Raw genomic sequence first — 19821 nt, forward strand, 5'->3', positions numbered from 1 at the left:
TAAACTCAAAGACTCTTAAAATTCTCAGGTGATAAAAACCTGAATATATATTCTTAAGGTAGCTTCGTTCTCAATTCCAGCAGGATTCCTTGTCACTAGCAGCTGCAGAGCCCATGGATACAGCAACCATATAGTCTATTATGCACACCTAGACTCTTCTAAGAGTCAAAGAGGGCATTGTTAATAATTACAAAGAAAAAGGAGGGTATGGGCATAGGATTAGCCCACCAGTAAGGAGTGAGGAACAAGGTGAAATGCACACTCAGGCATGCTACCTCTGCTCTTGCCTTAGGGAGTCACCTCACTTCTACTAAGTTCTGTATGATGTATCTTGGCTATGTAGGTTGGGAACTTTCAGCAGGTGGTTGAGGGTGTGTCCACTTGCGTTCTTTCCTTTCTGATTGTCCACCAACCTGCAAGACAAAAGAGGCAAGATGTTTTCCCAGAGGGGTGGAAATTGTGTTTGTCCACTCATTTACTCTAATCACCTGTCACAGGTAGCCCACTGCCAGCAGCAAATGCTAGCTTGTTTTGATACACAGTTTCTTTGACATGGGCACAGGAGTGAGTCAGATGTCAAAGGCTGACCCAGATGTGCTCATTGCCTAGTTAAACATCACCAGTCTTCATCAGATACTTGCCTCAAGCTCTAGTCCTTCCTAAGTCAGGTGACCAAGGTTAGCTTTCTCTCCCCTGGGGATTGCCTACTAGCTCCTCCTGGAAGGGGCACCTTGAAACTGGTCCTTTCATGCTTCTTTTTCCTAGGCCAAAAGATACAAACTGGCAGTTGACAAGATAGAAATGGCCTGGAAAGGCAATTTACTTGATCCATATATGTTGTTGGACCATTGTATAAAAATTAGATGCTTTCACATAAAAATACAAATTCCAGATTATATTGAAAAAAAATTTTTTTTCAAATCAGAGGATCAGGCACCACCACCAGGACTATCTGGTAAGGGATGGGAGGCAAGGAAGAGTTGGAGAAGCACGGAGTCGTGATGGGAGACAGGAGACAATAGGGCCATGGAAACTGAAGGGGCAAGAGAAGACAGATAGGGGTGTCAACACCACAAGTGCCCTTGTACATGTCAAGGAGGTATGTTGGAATTTTACTAGCTAGGTGTGTAGAAGACAGCAAGTGCTTAAAAAGGAAAATGACAGGACTAAAATTAGAGAGTAGACTAAACAATGAGATGAGACTTCAAAATTAACATCCACTTACCTAGTGGCTGTGAAAGTTAGAATTTAGCTACAGTAAAAGGAAGGTAACCTTTGGCAGCAGCAAGAGAGTTGCTAATGTAAAGAATGAATGTGCCAGAATAAGGGCACAGTCACAGCAACATCACAGAGGAAATCAGAAGCGTTCAAGTAGAAAGCTTAGAGAGAGAGGCTGGCTGGAGAACGGATGGGATGGTCTTGGGCGTCAATCAGTTTCACAGCCACATCATGCATCCAAAGGACACGGACATCATCAGCAGGCACACGTTTACCACCGTTCCCAGAAGGAACACTCTGGAGATCAGGCTGTATTTGAGAGCTTTCAAAGAATCCACAAAATCTGTGCTCTGATAAAAGAAATAATTTTCTTGTCAAAAAAGTAAACTAATATTGTTTGAGCAACTGTGATAAACTAGTGGAGAAAACACTTTTTATAAACTTAAATATGTAAAATATAACAAAAAGCACCAAGCTTAAAGAAATCTTTACAAAAACCCACAGAATCTCTCTAGAATATGAATATTTACTAAATAAAAGGAGAGCAATAGCTAAGAAGCAGACCTACATCTCCAAATGCTTGATCAAATTTGGAAAGCTGTGGGTCAATAATAAAAGTATGAACTGTAGGTTCATACATTTATGTAAGATATCGTTAAGCATTTTAATAAGTTGCTATATAAAGTCAGAAAACAATAATTGTTCGTATAATGAATTATGTAGGAAACTGTTTTAAATACAAATCAAACACATCAAGAATATGTTCAATTTTTGGTTTATTAAAACAAAACTACATTTCCTGTGTTTCTTGCAATACATTAACAAGCATAAAAATCAATCAGCATTTCCAAGTATGTTTTGCTCACAAAATCGCAGTTATTTCACAGTACCTTATAGTAATTCTTTTCACGACAGTCTTAACATTTCTTTGTACAACAGGCAAATAGTTTAATACCTTCCATCAAGACATTTCAGAGCTTTAGACGTTTAGAAATAAGGTCAAGAATCTCTTTCAAATGCAATCATTAGTTTGTATTAAACCAAAATGCCAGACGGCAAGTCTCAGGTTTCTAAAATACTTTTAAAAAACACGTTTACAGCCCATAGTAAGTCTTAGAAACCTCAACGATAGGTCCTGTCATGTCTAAACACTACAACTATCTGTGGATAAAAATCTGCATTCAAACGTACAATACTTTCTTCTAGATCTGAATTAAAACCTTATTTACCCCAATTCATCCATGTATTCTGATACGTTCAGTGAAAAAGCCAGGATCATTGGGGCTGTTCTCTCTATCAAAGGAAAGAGCTCCGATCACCTACATTATAATTTTCTGTGCTTATTTTCTGCAGGGGAGGAAATACACATCTATTCAACGCCACACTGGATGTTACAAAATGCATGCATATTCTGCCCCAGTGCTATCTGTTCATTACCATTTTGTCTCCTTAAAGAACTATCTAACATAGTGTTTCCCAAAATGTTCTCCACAGGACATTAGTGAGAGGTTCATAAGTATCCCAAAGGAGAAAAAGGTCCTGGTGTCAAAATAGTTTGGGCAATGCTGGGTTAGACAGTTTTTCACTACCGGATGCCAAGCCCTTACTGCGCTAAAGTGCATTGTAAGTTTCCAGGTGCAAACTTGGTTTCCCAGCAACACCATTTCTATAAAACACTGATGAACATCTCACAGAGCACTCATATTACATGGAGTGCTATGGGAAACGCTTTTCCCCGTCCAGGTTACTGGCAATTCCACAATTTGGGCTTACATTCATTGTAATCCCAGAAATATTTTCTCCATTTACCCTCATGACTTTGTGAAATTTAACAGATTTCAGAAGGAAGACTCGAAGCTGTCTCAGTTAACAGTTCTACACATTTCTCACTAGTTTTTGCCTTTGTTTTTCATGCATTTTCAGAGTGCACAACTTCCCTCCTCTCTTCTGAATCACTTAGGACATTCTCATTTTCAAAAACAGACTGCAGTTGCATATTGCTTAATATTGTTTTTTTTTTTAACTTGACCACAGTCTTCCCCTGAAGAAGGGCATGCATTTCATGTTATAGAAATGCGATAGAGTAAACTGTAATAAATTATTTACAAGCACCTAGTTTGTTTAACCTTATGTGGAAGCCATCACTGTTGGAAAACAATGAGAATGTATCTTTTAGCAAAACGGTGCTATCTGGAAGCTTTATTGTGAAGATGCTTTCTTTTTTTGTTTTTTGTTTTCAGTCATGAGGCACTGAAGAATGAGTTGTGCTGAAATTAACTCAAAGGTCAGCTTGTCTGGATGAGCATAACTTTGGTTGAGATTTTTCTGCCTTAAAAAAGATTTTCAAAGCACCAGTTAATTACAAAAAACATGCATATTTATCCTCACAGTGAGTTAAGTGGTGAGAGAGCTAGCAAATCATACATTGCATTCCCCAAAGCATCTGAACGTACTTCTAGAAAACAAACCAACCAAAAGGGAAAATAATGCAAGAGAAGCCGTATTTTCTTTGCTTAGGTTGGCAAAGCAGCAGCTCTTTGCAGCAGTGACAGGCAGGGCAGAGTGTCGACTGGGAAGCGAGTCCCAATCTTGAATAACGGTGAGCTTGAGTAATCCTTAATTTACAATTTAAAGGATGAAAAAAAGAGACTAGTGAAATGTTTGCTTCCCCAGATAAGGAACACCCAAGACTCCCTGGGTATCCTCCAAATGTAGCCAAGAAAAGTGTTCTTCTACCCTAGTCAGTAAAATGGAATGCTAGAACATGATATCTCATTCAACATCAGAGCTACTACAACTGACAATGACTTCATGGTATACATCAATTCCTATAAAGAAAAAATATATTTTAAATGCAGAACTTGAGAGGGATCACAACAGCATAGCATTATTGCTACGAGTTTCAAACATGGTATTTCACACAATGTGAAATATCAATCAGCATCCCTCCCTCTCCCAAAACACACGTTACTCATGAGATACTATCAGTGTTTAAAATCCAAGCTTATGGAAGTACAAACTTACTTCTCAGTACTTTTATACTAAATTCAAAGAATCTATGTAACACTCATCTGGAAAAATTCTTAATTCCGTAATATCTTGGAGATAAGCAACAGTAAACTGTTAGAAAACGTTTTAACATTACATGATATTTTAAAAATCACCATAATTACCATAATAAGCCAATAATTATGCTCCCTGCTCACAAAAGGCACCTACCAATTCTGAACAGACCATTTTTCATAATTATTTACCACTATGTGGCATAAGGGTTTAGGCATGTAACCCATAAAAATTTGTTAAAAGTCATGGTTTTTCCTCAAAGCTAAAAATCCATAAATGCCTCTAACCATTACCAGTCAGTAGGGCCACCACATGCATATATTGGACAGGTTGTGCACGGCACAACTCGAGTGGGTACCAGTCACCTGGACTGGGGTGCAGTACACAATCTGTGTGCAGTACAGAAAGCCCTCATCAGCTGTGGCCAGAGAACTGTATTCTAACAGTCTGTCAGCTCAAGCTAATCAAGTTAGGAAAGCTGCTATTTGGTTGGAGGATTTCCAAGAAACAGCTGTACCTGTGAGAGGCAGGTATTACCTGAGGGGTGGACGAGGTACAGACATAAAACAGGAAGGGTTCTAAATATATTTGCTGGTCATTTAAAACTCAATGGCACTTGTTTATATGAGCAAAAGCCTTCAACACCAGTTTTCTGGCCAAGTTTCCCTAGAATTTTGCCAGCCAAATTAACTTCCTGATGTTAACTATTTGATTACAATATCTCAGTTCCCGACGTAAAGTAATATTGTCTGTTTTCACATAGCTCTTAAAAACATTTTCTAAATCTGACAGCAAAGGACAGCACAGTGATACCTGGGTGTGATATATATCAGTCCACTCAATTTATAAAGCACTTTGGGATAAAAGGTGCTCCCATTAAAAATGTAGCTACTATTGACAGATAAAACTGAAAAAGAGTGAATGGATGACTCAATTATTTTTAAAGGAAGCATTAACCACTAACCAGATAATATACCAACAAATTACCCAGCAGCACTAAGTATACCATGTAAGATTCAGTTCCAGAACACAGCTACACTTCTGCGTCCATCACAGTAATTAGTCCTTAAAAGTTGTACTTAAAATGTCAATCTTTAATAAACTCAAAAATAATTTATTGAGATTTCATCTTGTAGTCTACGGATTATGAGTTGCGAATAGAGGCTGAGGTCCCCCCAAGTGTTATCTGCAGGCTGCTGTGTTGATGCAGAGCTGGGAAGATCACAGATCCATGGAGGGAGAAGGCACTTGTCTTCCAGGAGATCACTTCGGGACAGGGCAGGCCTGACCCTGCGACGGCACCTTCAACTCTTGAGCCAGAAGCTAGTACCTACAAGGAACTCATCTCGTGACCTTCATTTGCCAGCGGTGCCACACGTTACCTACAGCACCACAAAACTCAGAATATATTCTAGAAGTTTTTGTCGGTTGCATTGAGGTAGAAAAGTGCTGCTCAGTTCTAAAACAGACACTCTCTTTTGTTTGGTCTCCTTGAAAACCTAAAGAAAAAGTTTAGATTAAATTAAAGGCAAAAAATAAAAAATAAAAAAAATTTCCATTACCAACCTCACCTGTGGTGTCCTAGACCTCAGAAGGCAGTAAAGGCACAAAAAACCATATCCTGGCTTTAAGTAAATGTATGCATGGGTGTGTGTGAGCATGAGGTGGGAGTTTCCAACGCAAACAAGGTTTTCTTTTTTTTTTTTTTTTTTTTGATGGAGTTCAACCAACATTAACTATATTCTAAAATTTCAACCAACATAACTATACTCTAAAATGACTTAGAATAAAGTCACAAACAGTCCCTCACAAAAGGCCACTAGTATCTCTATAGAACTTACATTCCCCACGAATCATGAAGGTAAAGGACACCTGAGGATACTTCTAGAAATTCTTGTAAAAATACAAGAAAGTAACTAAAAATCATATGGAATAATTAAGAGCCAAGATTGTGGTCCTAATCCCAAAATCAAAAATCTGAAGTACTCCAAAATCTGAAAGATTTTGAACATCAATATGATGCTCAAAAGACATGCTCATCAGAGCATTTTGGGTTTCGGATTAGAGATGCTCAACCTGTAAGTCTAATGCACGTATTCCAAAATCCCAAAAAAATCTGAAATCCAAAACATTTCTGGCCCCAACATTTTGGATAAGGGATATTCAACCTGTAGCACCTTGAAACATATTGATACCAGTTATATATAGCAGCTTGGGAATAAATGTGAAACCAGTAAAATTCCAGAACATTCAAATAAATCTACACTGATGGGCTTCATCTTCAACATAGCCCAAACCATCCTACATGCCCCATTCCCAAAAATGCCTTTATCATTAAGCCAGCAGAAACTGTTTCTCTCGGGGTCCACCCCACCACAAAGGTAGCTCAAACAGACTAGATCTAAAGAGAACAGAAGTTAAGATAGCTTTTATACCATAAATGGTGGACACCTACCCCAATATCCTTAAACATTTTCACAGCATTCTTCACAAGACAATATGTGGCACTCTCAGCTGAAGAGAGAGAATAAAACCCTGTCAAATGGTTAGGCTCAACAAATCATGACAATCCCAGCAGCCACAGTAAGAAAGTATGGGGAGCTAGGAAGAGAAGGAGGGCAAGTCAGCAGACAAGGGTGGGGCCCCACTTCCACCACTGGCAACCTGTGAGTTCTCAGATGACTTGCTGTTAAACCTACTTTGCTTACACCTACTTTGTCCTACACTGAGGTAAACAAGAAAGGGAGGGCGAAAGAAAAGGGGGTGTAGAGAGAGAAATAGGGAGAACAGAAGGAAATAGAAATACCTAAAACATCCATTTTCCAGGACTATTGTGAGAATCAAATGAGACAGTGTATAAATATTCTTTAAGCTACCCAGTGGTACACAGATGATTGTACATCAGTGGAACCAGAGAAAGCACAGGCCTCGAGGTTAGGAAACAAGAATTCTGATCCCGAGATTACCCATTAATTAGCAGTGTGACCTTGGGTATTTTCCTCAACTATAAAATGAGGTGATTAGATTAGATTCCTTTTGGCTCTAAAAAGTGATTCAAAGTAGTTTCAGCTCCAAACTACAACTGTATAAAATACTACTCCCACCCCAATCACACCTCCTAAAACAAACAAGACGGAGCGCGCTGGCCAAGATGTGCAGCAAGTGAAACACACACTGTTGTGGGAGTACAAGTAGGTATAACCCCTTGGAAACTGTTTGGTGGTATCTACCAAAGCCGAATATACCCAGAGCCTACAACCAAGCAATTCTGTTCCCACATACATGCTGTATATAGGGGCACAGATATTCACCAAAAGACATATTCAAATATGCTCATAGCAACACTGTTCAAAGCAGCTGTGAACTGAAAACAACACAAATATCCATCAACAGCAGAATGAATAAAATGTGGTAAATATTTATACAATGGAACACTACACAAGAAGAACAAAGGAACAACTAACTATATGCAACATGTATGAATCTCAAAAATAACGTTACGTGAAAAAAGCTAGACATAAGAGTGTATAACTGTATCATTCAACTTATATAACATGCCAAAGAAGATAATAGTAATACTCTATGGTGTTAGAGGTCAGGATAAGTTTGCATTTTTCCAATTTTCTACAATTAGCAAATTTCTGAAATCCAAAAAAAAAAAAAAAAAGATTTTAAAAGAATAAATAGTGACTTAACATACCATATACTGCAACATTTCTTTCTGTTCTGGTTATTAGGTATTTGTGCAACTTTTGCAGATACTCAGGTTCTGGAACAGGACCGCTGAAGTTGTGAACAAAGATGGCAGCAGAGCTGTAGGCCTCCAGCAAAGGCCCAAGGAGTCTCTGTAAGAAGGTGATAAACTGCTGGTGCTCCTTGGATTGGCTCACCTGAGTGTGCAAAAGCAGGAGATGAAGTCATGAGGAAGGGACAAGAGACACAAGGCAAGTGGACAGAGGACTTTCTCTGGAGAGCCAGTAACGTGAGAAGATGGCCACTCACATCAGCACTACATGAAAGCGGCCCCCTGCCCCTCATGCAGACAATCTCTGCTGGAAACAACTGCTGGCTTTCAAACACATTCTTTATTGTAATCATTCACTTTTTTATGGTATTTGAGGCTTGTGTTCATTGAACAGCCACTTAGAAGAAATTTTCATAAATGAATGCCCTACTTGTGATACGCTGTCATCACTAAAAATAGCCGCTCCTAAGACCAGGCCCTCCACGGTTTGAAGCCTGGGCTCAACAGTCACTCAGAAAGTCATTGCAGAAAGACCAATGGGAGACCACCAAGATTATCTCACTCCTTCTGCAGCACCTATTCCCTGCCTCCCCTAAATGGCCTTTGCCCACAGTCCAGCACTGTGGGGAATGATGGCCACCATGACGGCGGTGCTTTATGGCTGAGAGGCTCTCACTGTACCTACCCAAAACACACTGGTTCGGTCAAGCCCCTCTGGAGTGTGAAAGCAAGATCACTGCCCCATCTTGAAACTAAACTAATACCACCCAAGTGAAAAAGAAGACAATTTCTAAATGTCAAAAAAGAGTAATCCTCTTAGAGTATTCAGAAAAGACGGGTCATTATTACTAAGTTCTAAAATTATAAGTTAGACAAAATTGATTTTTCTAAATCAGGGACTTTTTTTTTAATCTCAATTTTCTCCTATAATGGTATTTGTTTTAATTGACAGCAAAGAGCTTAATATATGAAATTTTGGGAGGGACAGCAAGAGTGACTCAAAAAGAGCAACCAGGTCAGTGGCAGCTCAATAGCAAAACTGCTGCCTCATGAGGGGTGCAGGTGTAGGTAAACAGGTATGCACCTGTGTATTTCATAAAAGGATGGTGAAAGTCTCACCTATGACATTCATCTTCCTGACTTTTCAGACTCTCCTTTCCTTTTCTACTTAAACTGAACAACTTAAGGTATTAATTCAACTCAAACAGTTTGAGTGTCTTTACCACACAGAAGGTACCAGAGCTAGCTGGGGGATTCTTTAGATAAGAAGACATCACCAGGACTCCAGCTGATCTCACTGCAGCATAAACCTCAACATATCCCTGTAATATCCACCAGAATTCTTCACCCAAGTACCTTCAGGTAGCAATCTCGCTGTTCCTCCCCAAAGTCACTGTCTTCATCATCTTCTTCATCACTTCTCCAAGACAAAGGTTCAGGAAGCTTCTTGTCCCACTGCTGCTCAGCAAGACTAGGACTGATATCTTCCTGGTCATCGTGCTAGGCCAAGGAGATGATGGATAGTAAATAAATATGCACTGGCACACAAACAACTGCCCAGTGGAGCCAGGACAAGGCAGTCCTCTTCTCTGACCCTTCCTGGCTCTTCTCTGTTTAGCCACTCATAATGTCAGTCCACTTCCCTTCCAAACTCAAACTCAGTCAGGAGACAGCAGGAGACAAAAGAAAGGGCAGGTGGGAGGGGAGAGCTACAAGAAAGATCAAATAAAAGTACCCCCACATGTTCTAAATTGATATGTACTTTTCCAGGCCATCTCCTCTACACTAAATCTACCAAACTTAAAATAGAATCTCAAAAATGAAAACTGCAGATGTGCAAGCTGCAAGCATACTGATAGGTGTAATGTCTCAACTTAGCATACAAACTTCTGGGTGTCACGGAATCAAGTCAGGATATGTTTTAGACAACACAACTTACAAATAGGAACCAAAATATTAAATAATCCCAAAGGACGCTTATTCTCCCCATTCTTATTTTTCGCTTCTCTACATCTGAACATGACTATATACCAAATGTAATTATTGGTTTGTTTACTTATTTATGAGACTGAGTCTCACTCTGTCACCCAGGCTGGAGTGCACTGACACCATCTCGGCTCACTGAAACCTCCACCTCTCCGATTCTTGTGCCTCAGCCTCCCAAGTAGCTGGGATTACAGGCGTGTGCCACCATGACCTGCTAATTTTTGTATTTTTAGGAAAGACAGGGTTGTGCCATGTTGGCCAGGCTGGTCTCGTACCCCTGACCTCAGGTGATCCACCCGCCTTCACCTCCCAAAGTGCTGGGATTACAGGCACATGCCACCATGCCTGGCCAATTATTGGTTTAAATAAGTTGTAGAAAAGGTAAGGGAATGAAGAGTAAGTATAAAGACAAATAAAGGAAAGCTCTACCTCTTACCTCTGCCACTGTAAGAATGCCATACTGGATAAACTTTCCTACTGTTTCATGGCAGACTTGGTAAAATGTCTGGCAAGGCTGAAAAGAAAATTCGTTTAAATATAAATGCCACCATTTTATACTTCTTTTTTTAAACGCAGAAAACATGGTACAAGGTAGCTGCCAAAGCCTTCCATTCTGTTACCTCCATCACCCCACTGAGCAAGTCCTGTGATTCCCAATGCCCACTGTCTCGATACACACACGGTCATGGACAAAGCCCAAGAAAAGACCTCTGTCACTTAAAGTTGGCAGAGCACCCAACACTGCACCACCTGCAAGGGGTACTCCTGAGCTCAATTCTCTCCCCACACCCACAGTGTGGAAAGCCCTCTGAAGACCGCTTATCAGCCCCCCACCATCTATTTCTTTTACTTTATAAGACAATTTCTCTGCAATAGTTATCTTGTAATAAATACTGTACACAAAAGTGGTGATTGAGGAAAGGCAACATTGGAATAAGTAAATAAATACCAGAGAAAGGACAAGGTCAATCTTGGAAGTCTTATCTGCCCTCATCCCTTCCATCCCACCACCCAAGGTTCATGCAAAACAGATCCCCCAACAGGACCACGAGCACACCTCACACAAAACATGGCATGGAGGGGGCGGTACTCCTAACACATGCACTCATCTCATCAACATCTCAAGACACATTCATACAAAAGAAAATATCGGAATTCAAATAAAATATGAATTCTACATGTTGATGACTTTGAGAAGAAGGAAATCTACTACTTAATACATATGTCTCATGATAAATGCCTAAAAGTGTTTGGGTATATAATATAAATGCTCATTAGTACTGCTGGGCTTGGTTTTCCTCATTTGTAAATTGAGAGGTGTTGAGCAGATGATTTTCTTTTTTTTTTTTTTTTTTTTTTTGAGATGGAGTCTCGCTCTGTCACTCAGGCTGGAGAACAGTGGCGCAATCTCAGCTCACTGCATCCTCCGCCTCCCAGGTTCAAGTGATCCTCCTGCCTCAGCCTCCAAAGTAGCTGGGACTACAGGCGTGTGCTACTACACCTGGCTAATTTTTTTTTGTATTTTTAGTAGAGACGGGGTTTCTCCATGTTAGCCAGGATGGTCTCGATCTCCTGACCTCGTGATCTGCCCGCCTCAGCCTCCCAAAGTGCTGAGATTACAGGCGTGAGCCACCGCACCCGGCCGAGCAGATGATTTTTAAGGCTGCTTCTGACTCTTACCATCTGTGGTTCCATCATCTACAGGTGGGTGTGTTAATTATTTACAAACCACTGACCCAGTGCCTCACATACAATACGTGCTCACTAGCTTTGGATGTGACTGCCTGAGAACATTGAGCAATCTGTCCTATCATGGCTCATAGCTGCAGGATAGATTCAGTGGAGCAGTGACCCAGAGAGCAAACCAAGATAGTAATGACATATTGGTTTGGTGGTCACTGAAATCCAGGAGTGGAATATAAAGTATCAACAATGGGTCAAACATTATCTAACAGAAAAACACGGGGGGTTATGTTTTCAAGAAAAGAGACCAGGCAACACTGAAGAGTCTTCACTCACCAGTGAGATGGTGCCTTCATTGGAGAGAAGGTAGCACAGGCTGGCCGCCTTCCGCACCAGCTGCTCCTGGCTGATCAGGTTAGGTGGGGTGCTGGTGGGCCCCCCCAGTCCCCTCTTGTTCAGAACTGCATAAAGGCTGCAAGCTAAGAAAAGAAAAGCAACAATGAAGTTGCCAGCTCAAAGTCTCCAAGAAAAACTTCAACTGGCTTGAATAACCTTAAGAGATTATTAATACATCAAAAATAATGGCCTGTATTTGGAGAAATTTAAGTAAATCCCACAAGATTAAATTCTTATGATTCCATATGATCCCAACTGCATCAAAAACCTTCTCCAAAGACATAAGCCCCCTCTTCTCTCCTTCCTCTCTTTTCTCTTAATCACAAATGAGGCCCTCCACTCACTTTGCTGCTCTGTGTATGTCTCATCTCAGTTAGATTTTCAGCTCCTGGATAGCAAGACACTCTACCTCTCCTGAAAAATAAGGGTAATGCTATACAAACGGTAATTCAGTAACTACTCATTGTAAACAGTGATATAACAGGAGATTACATTTTCGTTTGAAAACTAAAATTATAGCCACATTCCCTCAAGCAAGGGGCTATCGCCCAAATTACAGCACATACCACTATGTGTTTTAGGCCTTTTTATTTTCCATGAAAATTACCGAAAATATTTCAAGGTCTGACATACCTATGATGGCCTCCATGATAAAGACATGAAGTACCCCATTGCTGTAGAAGTTGAGTTCGAAGACTGATGGGACAGTTGTGCTGGGGGTGATAAAAAACTCATCGTTCCTGCTAGTGTGGGTGATTGTGACACAATTTCCCAGCAGCTGTATGGCATGCATTACTACATCTTCTGAATTTCCTGAGAACCCCAGGTCAAAATCACGAGCCAGGACTTCCTCTTTCATCACAAAGAAGTCTTCGACCAATGTGGAGAGATCAATTCCCTAAAGAAAGACGGAAACGGTATCATGATGGTGGAAAACCTACTTTCCAAAAAGCTGAGAGGCCAACACTCCAAGACTTTCTTCTTGCCTTGGCTTTCCTGCAGCTCACTGCTAGCACATAGAGAAGTAGGGCCAGAACACCAATGCAGAGCGAGTCAGAAAACTACTTAAAAAGCTGGTCCTCCAGGAATGTCAAGGTATTACACATGCTAGTGAACACTCTAGCCATGACACATGATATGCACACATAAGATCACAAGGGGGAGAAAAAAAGCCATCTGCAAGTAAGGAGTGCTTATTTTTTAGCAAAATTTCCTTCATTTTAAATATTTATCTGGCAAATATTTATTTGGTGCCTATATATATTGGCACTGTTTGGTGTTGAGAACATGACTGAACAAGACTGGTGTGGTCTCTTCCATCATAAAGCTTAGACAAATGTATTTTGGGAGGATAAAGGGTGGGTTCTAAAATGCCAGTCAATTCATTTGGAAAGCATTTGCTTTCAGAATATATACCACATGTTAATGAGATAGACCTTATTTACATTAACAGTATTAATCAAGCAATAGCTTAGTACTATATATATTAAGCAGTCTGTTTTGTTTTGTTTTTAAATGTAGATTCTTCCTCCACCAAGTTGATAAGCTCCTTTGGGCAGGGTCCTCAGCTTATTTTACTGTTTACCTCATAGTACTAGCCAGGAGTGGGCCAAATCTGCCCCTGAATATGTATCTGAGCAGCTGACAAAACATTCTCCTGCTTCCTACTTAACTGCAGGTGACATTGCAGACATACCTGCCTGTGTCTGTAGAGGAGCAGGCAAGCCACAATGTGTGTGGACATAATGGCACAGGACTTGCTAGCAGCTGGAAGGCAAACACAAAGCTTTTTTTAGTTGCACTTTTTACAAACATAGCTGAACTTTTTTGAAATACCTAAATTTTAAACAGGAGTATTTAAAACTGTGAAAGTCTTCTATCACATTTCCCATAAGTGTGATTTACCAAAAGGAAGTTATAACACTACAGTGTTCTGGTATAATGGAACCTCATTAGAGATCACTATTCATCATACAACAGGCTAAGTAAGACAGGTCCACCTTCAATCCAGGCCAGTGGAATTTAGTTACTGAATGACGAAGAGACACTTTTATTGAAATATCAAGACCCAAAGTACAAGGCTGTTTTAGTTGTACAGGATCTCCCATTTCCATATTCCTTGACTTGCTCCCACCTACAGTCTATTATAACTACAACTCTACTTCACTCTTCTTGCTGGTATTCACCATATTAAAACGAAGGTGTAGTAGAAGGATAACAGCTGACTTGAAGTCAGAAAAATCTGGGCTCAAATCCTAATTTACTCACTAACTAACTTCATGACTTGGGGCAAAGTACTTAAATTCCTGGCCTCACCTTCCTCACTGATAAAATGAAAATACTACCTAGCTCATTAGACCACATGAGAATAAAATGACTGGCCCGGCACAGGAGCCACAGTAATGGGTGCTCAGTATATTTGTATTTCCTCTTTCAACCTGACCCAGAGGTAAGAAGGAAGGGCACAGACACACATTTGAGAATGACTACAGTGCACACCCCTACACTGAATTTGCATAAAATTGTAATTACATAAATCAAATCTGAGAACACCCATGGAATACTCTGAAATCACGATAACATTTGTGAGTTTTCTAAGATAACAATAAATTTAAGAATACTTCATTCACCACTGGTAATTGAAGTCGTCTCCAGTGTTTAAAAAAAGTACTCAGTACTATATGTATAGCTATTAAAAATATTGATAAAGAATTTTTAAATATGAATATTGTGTTATAAATGGAAAGCTGCACAATACAAAACTGTAAAAAATATTTTTAGAGACTACACAGCAACACCACTGGTTATTTGGGTAATGGGTTTTTGCTGTCTATTTCATCTTTATTTTCAAACTTTTTAACAATAAGGTATTATTTTTTGTATCCAGATTTTAAGCAGGATAGAGACATAATCAAATGTGCTTGAGAAAGAATCCTCTGACCCAAAGTCAAGCAGGAATAGGGGCCTCCAGAATGGGAGGAGCAAGGTGAGGGAGGAAGGCCTCCCCAGTAGCATTGGCAGGGGGCGCTGAGAGTATCATCAGGGTCCTGGCCCAGAGAGCAGCAAGAAAGAAATCACAACTAGGCTGAGCACCAAAGAACCACTGTGCTGCCGTGGGATTTTAAAGCAGCCTCCACAACAGTACACAATTGTACAGCTTGGAACTTAAAGAAGACTGGTCCTGCAGTGAACTCACACTCCTCTCTAGGTTCACTTTAATTATTTGTGTATAACCATCCCACTGACAAGAACATAAGCTCATTGAGTTCAGAACCATTAATTATTCATTTTGTATTCTCCACAGCTAAGGCAAAGCTTTATACAAGGCCACTCATATTTGCTGCATTACAAAAACTCATGGGGTCAAAGGAGAAATGGACATGCAACTACAAATCTAGACGTTGTACCACAAATTAGTTCAAGTAGTTCAAATAAAACATATTAATGAGCAACAGAGGCAACAAATCATTTTAATAATAACTATCTTTAAAAAGTACAACAACTACCACATGAACGCCTACTAATTACCAGACACTGTATAAGATGTTTAACTCCGATTATCTCAAATCCTCACGGTATCACCTTCTTTCTAATAACTTACCTATCACCACCTGTGAATTAATAGAAGTGGAAACTAACCTCAGCAGATTCCAAAACCTGTATAGTTTGCACCATACCATGATGAATCTAAATTGTAGAATTAAAGAGTCTGGTATTCTACTTACTGAATAGAATATGCTCAGCCAGATTTGCAATCAACCTCCTTCGTAGGGATTCATCTGTTGCATTTCTGGACTCATTAATGGACATGTCTCTATCTTCATCAGCAGCATCACTGGGTCTAAAAAGTGTTTCAAAAATCAACATAGAACCGCACTCTTTTACAAGGCAAACCATGTGGAACTGATCTTTAAATGAATTAGATACTTTAAATTAGTATATATTTTAAATTTAAACCACAAACAGATTATTTCTATGGGTTATTTTCCTCCATAATATACTATATTATGGCCTGGCCAAAACATGTTATTTAGTTATGACTAAATAGTCTGTTGATACATCACTTCCAAAACCACTGGCAGAAAGAATACATAATGCAAGATGCCTTATTTTAAAACATTTCTGAAAATTCAACACTTCCACATATTAAAGGAAAGGCTTCATAGTCAATTTCTCTAAGTTAAAATTCAATTTGAATTCAATTTGAATTCTGAAAAATTCAAACAGCAAAATTCTTTCATATGGTTCACTTACATACAATATGTATAACCTACTACCAAAAAAACTCAGTTCAAGCATTCAAAAAGCATAAATCAAGTAAGTACTCCTATATGAGTCACAAAATCAAAAAGATTTTATAAGCAAATAATTAAAAACTTCCAAACTAATATGAAAACATGTCATCTCAATATCCCTTATTGGACTAAGAGAAAAGTTACTTAAGAAGTGAAAATAAGAATGTGCGCATTTTTAATAAGGTTAATCTATGCAATACAAGAAATAACAGATGTTTGGTAGCTTGATTAGCATTAAAAACTTCTACAAATTTTACCTTGAAGGAAGTATAGCTGGTAACAACGCTTGCTCCAGAGAAAGTGGAGCAGACACCGGTTTCTGACTTTGGCTTTCTAAATATTCCTGGAGAAAAAAACACAACATGACCATTTACCCTCACTTTCGCACCAACATATAAAATGTAATTTCATCTTCCAAAGGTTAAAAGGGAGTTGTTTATGACATAAGCCATGCTATAGAGCATGGGAAATACTTTCTATATCCTGAACTGTCTTCAGAAGTCCAGAATGATTCACAGAATGCTGCTAAGCATGAAACTGAACTTGAACACTGAAGACACAAAGAATAGGATGCTTAAACAAAATCATTTTAAAATTAAAAGAAATTTTTAACTTTTCTCACACATCATCATAAAACTGACACTCTTAATATCATTAATAGTGATGATAGACATAATCATACTTTAAAAAATCTGGCAACCCAAGGGTCACATTATTTTCAAAAGAACCTCAATCTAAAAGCAAATCATAACAAGACAGAGGAGCTATGTGACCATTTAAAAAACAAAGAGAAAGAAAGTGGCAAGAAATGATAAGGTTCTAAAAGATCAAAGCATTTAAGGTTAGCAAGCATCTACCACAGCAGCTGGAATCTCTTAAAGTTAAGCCAGGAAGTAGAATAAAAGGAGAGGCGGGACCTTCTGCTCCTTATCCCTGGGCTCCCTACTTCTGTACCCATTCTTCTCCTTCTCCTTTACAATTTGAATACCTTAAGAATTTAAACCAGCAAGGGCCTCAGGGACCTGCCAGTCCCAGACTTTCAATGAGGATGGCACTATCCTTTGGGATGTGTGGGTACTGGATTCTACACAATAGGACATAGAGAGCATTATCCTGTCAAATTTACCCAGCTTTGGCTGCCCAAAGTGGCTCACACCTGTAATCCCAGCACTTTGGGAGGCAGATGAGGAGGCGGGCAGATCACCTGAGGTCAGAAGTTTGAGGCCAGCCAGGCCAACATGGTGAAACCCCGTCTCTACTAAAAATACAAAAATTAGCCAGGTGGGGTAGCGAGCACCTGTAATCCCAGCTACTTAGGAGGCTGACGCAGGAGAATTGCTTGAACCTAGGGGGCAGAGGTTGCAGTGAGCTGAGATTTCGCCACTGCACTCCAGCCTGGGCTACAAGAGCATGAAACTCCGTCTCAAAAAAAAAAAAGTTACCCAGCTTTTAGGGGAGGTGTTTGGAAAAATTTCCCCTAAAGGCAATTTTGAAACATAAGATATAAATACATATTATAAAGGCACATGCAAGATTCACATGAATTTTTATTTTTTTACAATTATTTATTCATTTATTCATTCATCCATCTCAAAATTTTTTTGACTTTTGGGGTTAATTGATATATAATACTTGTACATATTTTGGGGTACATGTGATATTTTGATATCTATATACAATGTATAATGATAAAATCAGGGTAATTGGGATAACCATCACCTCAAACACTTAGCTTTTTGGGGGGGGTTGGGAATATTACAATTCTTCTCTTTTAGTTATTTTGAAATATACAATAAATTACTGCTAACTATAATTTCCCTACTGTACTATCGAATACTAAAACTTATTACTTCTACCTGTTTTTTGTTCCCCTTAGATGGTCATGAATTAAAAAATAATAATAATAGCAATAAATGTTGAGCCTGATATCTCCCAAAAACAGATACTCACTCTCCTTTGTCAACAGGCAAATTTTGTGGAAAAATTTAGGCAACACCACCTTTGTCATAGTCCTCATTTTACAGGAGAGCAAACTGCAGCCCCAAGTCACACAGAGAGGTGCTGTTAGAGTCAGCACTGGAGCCTCCTGACTCCAGGTAGATGCTTCAACATGGTTTCATTTCAACAGACACTCACCTTTAAGGAAAATGGCTGTGCAAAATCCACTCGGACACAACCATAGTTTTTTCGTAACATTCTAATAACACCTCTTGCTACACTCCACAGGCTCTCATTCTTCTTAGGTTTGCCCTAAATTCCAATAGTGAGAATAACATGGTGAGAAATAAAGCCAACACATACGCAAACATTCTATTATCCACAGAATAACTTGTTTTATGGAAACTGTAAGTTCATCTCGAAAAGGAACAATGAATGAAGAAGGAAAGGAGGTAGTCATTAACTGCGGCCTGTCAGAAAACGTTTAGTATTCAAAGATGTAATCATGTCATTGGGAGATGGAATTCAGTCAATGAAAAACAAAACATTTAATACTATTTCATTTAGTATCATGTTCACACAATTCACAAAAATACAATTGCAAACTAATGAAGGAAAAAATGACATAGCCTGGAAAACCATTCTGTGTTTCTTAAATAAGAATAAAACATCAAAGAGGCCATTTATCTGAGGTCTGATGATCACCAGAGTCTAAATGTCTAATATTAGGCAAGTAATTGCAAATCCAGCCTTACAGTGGCCTTTGAGCTGAGTATTCATTCAGTAAATACCTAGTATCTATTACACATAAGGCACAATGACAGGACACAGACTCAGATATGAACTTGTGAGACACAGTCAGGATGAGTAGGGTATACATGAAGGACAGATTCATAGAACACAAGGAGAAGAGTGTCATACAGATCATATCACTTAATTTGTAAGCCTATCACTTAATTTCTAAAGCCTCTGATTGTCAGACGTCCTTGAATTTCTGACATGTCTGGAGCCATAAGCTTGAAATAAGTACCTCAGCCAAAATTTCCACAATAAATAAGAACAAAGCTAAATTCCTCTTGAACTCTAACTGCTGACTGGAGTGGTAAGCTGGTAAAACCATTCTGATAAAGTGGTTGGCAGTACCTACTAAAGCTGAAAATACATATTTTTTAAGACCCATCAGTTCTTCTCCTAGGCACATACCCAACAAAATGAATATATATGGTCATCAAGAAAAAATATCCAAGAATGATTACAGCCAAACATTTTGTTAACAGTAGAATAAATTACGGTATACTCATACACTGGAATACTACACAGCTATGAGAAGGAATAGACTACATGCAACAATGTGGATGAATCTCACAAATACCTGCTTAAGCAAAGGAAACCAGATGCGTACAGACCACATGTTATCCAATTTACATAAGTGCAAAAATATGCAAAACTAACCCAGTCTGTAAGAAATGAAATTAATCATTACCCTTGAGGGGATGA

General features: G+C 39.1%; 1 protein-coding gene across 3 annotated transcripts in view; it reads right to left on the bottom strand.

Moving 5' to 3' along the window:
* Positions 1–1977: 1977 nt before the first annotated feature.
* GPAM (glycerol-3-phosphate acyltransferase, mitochondrial) overlaps positions 1978–19821 on the bottom strand; it is a 71235-nt gene continuing 53391 nt past the window's right edge. For all 3 annotated transcript variants that reach the window (XM_019035412.4, XM_004050104.5, XM_055352141.2), the window contains exons 12-22: positions 18523–18636; positions 16644–16729; positions 15817–15932; positions 13788–13858; positions 12725–12989; positions 12032–12174; positions 10449–10526; positions 9383–9526; positions 7982–8171; positions 6737–6795; positions 1978–5780 (exon numbers count right to left, since the gene is read on the bottom strand). In XM_019035412.4, the coding sequence (XP_018890957.1) occupies positions 5664–5780; positions 6737–6795; positions 7982–8171; positions 9383–9526; positions 10449–10526; positions 12032–12174; positions 12725–12989; positions 13788–13858; positions 15817–15932; positions 16644–16729; positions 18523–18636 (1383 nt within the window). In that variant the 3' untranslated portion in view covers positions 1978–5663. The remainder of the gene's footprint in view (positions 5781–6736; positions 6796–7981; positions 8172–9382; positions 9527–10448; positions 10527–12031; positions 12175–12724; positions 12990–13787; positions 13859–15816; positions 15933–16643; positions 16730–18522; positions 18637–19821) is intronic.

Source organism: Gorilla gorilla, chromosome 8 (genome assembly GCF_029281585.2).
Source record: "Gorilla gorilla gorilla isolate KB3781 chromosome 8, NHGRI_mGorGor1-v2.1_pri, whole genome shotgun sequence".
NCBI lineage: Eukaryota > Metazoa > Chordata > Mammalia > Primates > Hominidae > Gorilla > Gorilla gorilla.